Below are 3,848 nucleotides of genomic sequence, written 5' to 3'. Positions count from 1 at the left end.
TAGATGTTCTCCAGTTTATTTTAACAAACCCATAAATAAATAAATTCCCACTGACAATTCGGAGGCGGTCGGTACTAACATTCGGCGAGACGGAGTAGGCAAGGCTACTTTTGACTCAGGTTGTACGGGATAACGGCGGGATAGGGGAAGTACTGCGAACAGGCGGGATATTGCCGACGCTCTGCCCTCAGACGGATGGATAGGGAGGATGCTGAGAACAGGCGGGATATTGCCGACGCTCTGCTCCCAGACGGACGGATAGGGAGGATGCTGAGAACAGGCGGGATATTGCCGACGCTCTGCTCCCAGACGGACGGATAGGGAGGATGCTGAGAACAGGCGGGATATTGCCGACGCTCTGCTCTCAGACGGACGGATAGGGAGGAAGGAGCCTTGGTAGGATATTGCCGATACCAAGGGGGGAAGGCGGACTTACTTCGTGTTGAGGATATTGCCGATCAACACTACTGAATCTCAGTTGCCGGAGGTCGGCCTTTTATAGCCGGTTTGTGACGTAGATTAACAGTTCGTCGGATGCTAGTACGCAGACCCACAATAAATACAGAGTTCCACGCTTACATTACTAACATATGAAAAGTTAATAGTTCATCGGCTATTTAACGGATAAAATTAAGAAAGGTTCGTTACACTCCTCCCTCTCTTCGAAAAAAAAAATGAATACATTTTTTTTCCTAACAAGGGGCATGCCTGTTGTGTGGGTAATCCTTTATTACAGCGCATATACCTCCTTTTACAATTCAACTAAAACAAATAATATGACTTCGGATTATGGAATGAAAAGAAAAACAAATAACTTCTATATCCCCCAAATAATAACTAAAACTAAAAACTTCATCTTCTACGACAAATAAATAACTGTCTCCTCGGTATCACAGGCGCTTGATGCCCTCTAAAGTGTTTCCGGCGGGTGAGCACAGCCGCGGATGGTCCTCCTGGATGGGGTTACGGTCATCCAGCGTTTGTCCTCGGGTGTTCGCAATAGTAGCCGGTACCGACGGTGTCTCGGCCAGTCGGGCGGCCGCAGATTCCGCACCGGCAGGCTTGTCGGTGGGGCTGGGCCGGTCGGGTTCGGTGGAGGCCGTGGAGATGGCATCCATCGTCCCGGTGTGATTGGCAGCGGAGTGGCGGCCAGTGGTGTCACCAATTGCGGCACAGGTGACGGTGGTGGCGGTGACTCAGGTAACGGGGACGTATCTAGGTTTAGGCAATACGTTGGACTCCCCTCTGGTGGACTGGGTTCGAAGATTTCCGGCAATCTCTGGCCTAAGGAGTTCGGTGATGGCGTATCCATGATGGCTCTGGAAAAATACCTGTCATTAGTACGCGCGTTTTCTATGGCGGAAACTTCGGTGATCGGTAAGGGGCGGCGTGACAAAGCGTTTGTCACTTTGTTTGTTACTTCTTGCATGCTCGGATTCTGAGCACGGAATCTCTGCTTGATAGGATTCGGATTCGGCAATCTGGTAGGCTCTCTTGTTCTATCGGTTGGTCCCTGAATTTCTTCAGATTCCCTGCGTTCTATCTGGATCAATTCCGTAGCTTTCCTCTTTTTGGATTCGGTTAAAGTCGGAACTAGTGCTATGTTGGCGGTGCGGTGAACAATGGCGGTTGTGCGGTTCCCCATATGAATCTTTCTACCTTTCAGGTCGATTGTGCAACCATTGGCGGTGAGAAAATCCATCCCAAGGACCATATCGGTGGTTGACGACGGTAGCAATAGAAAATCGGCGGTGACTGTGGTTGATAATATGGAAACTTCAATGCGGTACTCTTCGGTAATTCTAATAAGGGTTCCATCAGCCAGCTCAGCTTTTGTCTGTTGGTTGACCGGTAATTTCGGGATTCCCATGCTCTGGCAATAGGTAGCAACTTTCTGACTAATATAGGATCGGACTGATCCTGTATCGACCAATGCGGAATAACTTCTGTCGCCTATGGTTACTACTTCACGTAGCCGGTTATCTACACCGACGGAGTCAGCGGCCTTAAGGGGGTAAGAATCGGAATTGTTGCGTCGATTGGAACTCTCTAGTCGAGAATTGATTTGGCTTCCTTGTGGCCCAGTTCTGCGGGAGTTTTCCTGGTATGCGGTACATCGACAATGTCGCGATTGAACTCCCTGTCGTCCACATCGTGAACAAAACAGTTTCGGTGGTTGTCGGCAATTAAATCTTGTGTGTCCTTGTTCTCCACATCTCCAGCATGTAAGGTTGTTTCCTTCTCTTGGATTGCGAACATGGGTCGGCGGCGGTCGGTGGCTTGTATCACGTCCTGGTACTTCAGTGATACGTGCTACAGTAAGAGCGGTAGTTCGGGATGTCCCAATCGGCTGAGCATTTTTATTCGGTTTATCGGACTTATCCATATCCCGTTGGATCTGTTCAAACTCGTAGGCCTGCTGTAATAGCTCGGTTACATTGCTAACGTCATTTCTGCGGATATATTGTCGGTATTCTGGTCTTAGCCGTCGGTAAATGCATGTTAGTTCTCTTTCTCTAGAGAAACCTCCATGGCGTCGTATCATGGTCTGCATGTCCAAAATGAAGTCTTTGGCGGTGGTCTGACGGTTCTGGTAGGTTTTACTAATGACCTCCTCCATATTGTCACGGTAATCCGGTGGGTAAAAGAAAATTTTGAAATCTTCAAGGAAATCATAGAAATTTTTCCATTGGCTCTTATAATTCATATACCATTGATTTGCTTTGCCTTGCAGTAAACCCGGCAGCGTCCTCAACAGCTGCTGGTCGGTTATGCCATATTCTTCTTGTAATTGTTCAGTCTCTCTAGGAATGAGACGGGATCGGCTTTTCCATCATACACGACGTTTAGTTTTCGGATTTGATTCAGAAGATCAAAGTCAAACGGCGGTTGTGGCGGTCTGGTCATCCTTCCCGGTGTTGCGGAGGGTGTAGGTTGATCTTTCGGTGGTTCGACTCTCAGATATGCTACTAGTCGGCGTCGTAGCTCGTCTACTGTTCCATCGGTCTGTAAGTTCAGTCGTTGTAATTCCATTACTAGACCTTCCTTTTTCAGCTTATATATCCAACCTATTTTTGGATCAGCTATTTCAAGGCCAACGGTACCTTCGTCGACTTCGGTATTCATTTTGTTGCAAATCGGTTATTATTCGGATCTTTTTCCCTCTTATGGATACCTCTCTACCCTCAGAATTCGAAAATTCTTCGATATGGCAATGTTGGCTACCGTATCTCCTTTGTTAATGGTCGGATCTTCTCGGGAGTGGTCGGAAACGCTTTCTTGGCTCAAATTACCCTGATCTAGACACCTCACTCGCCTTCGGGTGACTTCGGGAAACTTCGGCAAAGTTCGGCTTTTTGCAGAAAAGTGCGGATTCGGGCTTCAGGAGCTTACAGGAGTCCTCTGGAATACTCGGATTTTCAAAATAAGCGGTAGTTTTGGAGATACGTAAACGACAGCAGTTTCGTGCTCGGTGTGTCCCAAAACCTTCGGAAAACCAGTTTTCTTCAAATCAAATCGGTCCCTGCTCGGGCGCCATTAAATATGTGACGAACTTTCAGTGTGAGACCCGGATGTCCCACAAAAAGTCGCCGTCCGGGTAACAACAGTGGAGAAAGATACTCCAGGGGTCTTGATTAGAAAAGAAACCACTTTTCCCAATAGATGTTCTCCAGTTTATTTTAAACTAACAATTAAATAAATAAATTCCCATTGACAATTCGGTGGCGGTCGGTACTAACATTCGGCGAGACGGAGTAGGCAAGACTATTTTCGACTCAGGTTGTACGGGATAACGGCGGGATAGGGGAAGTACTGCGAACAGGCGGGATATTGCCGACGCTCTGCCC

General features: G+C 47.7%; 1 protein-coding gene across 1 annotated transcript in view; it reads right to left on the bottom strand.

Moving 5' to 3' along the window:
* Positions 1-3,165: 3,165 nt before the first annotated feature.
* LOC108913521 (retinoid-inducible serine carboxypeptidase-like) overlaps positions 3,166-3,848 on the bottom strand; it is a 39,626-nt gene continuing 38,943 nt past the window's right edge. Inside the window, exon 7 of the mRNA XM_023456051.1 lies at positions 3,166-3,336. Within this exon, the coding sequence (XP_023311819.1) occupies positions 3,166-3,336 (171 nt within the window). The remainder of the gene's footprint in view (positions 3,337-3,848) is intronic.

Source organism: Anoplophora glabripennis, unplaced genomic scaffold (assembly GCF_000390285.2).
Source record: "Anoplophora glabripennis isolate ALB-LARVAE unplaced genomic scaffold, Agla_2.0 scaffold1125, whole genome shotgun sequence".
In the NCBI taxonomy this organism is placed as follows: Eukaryota; Metazoa; Arthropoda; class Insecta; order Coleoptera; family Cerambycidae; genus Anoplophora; species Anoplophora glabripennis.
The sequence above is the reverse complement of the archived record's forward strand: the minus strand, read 5'-3'. Positions and strand labels throughout refer to the sequence as shown.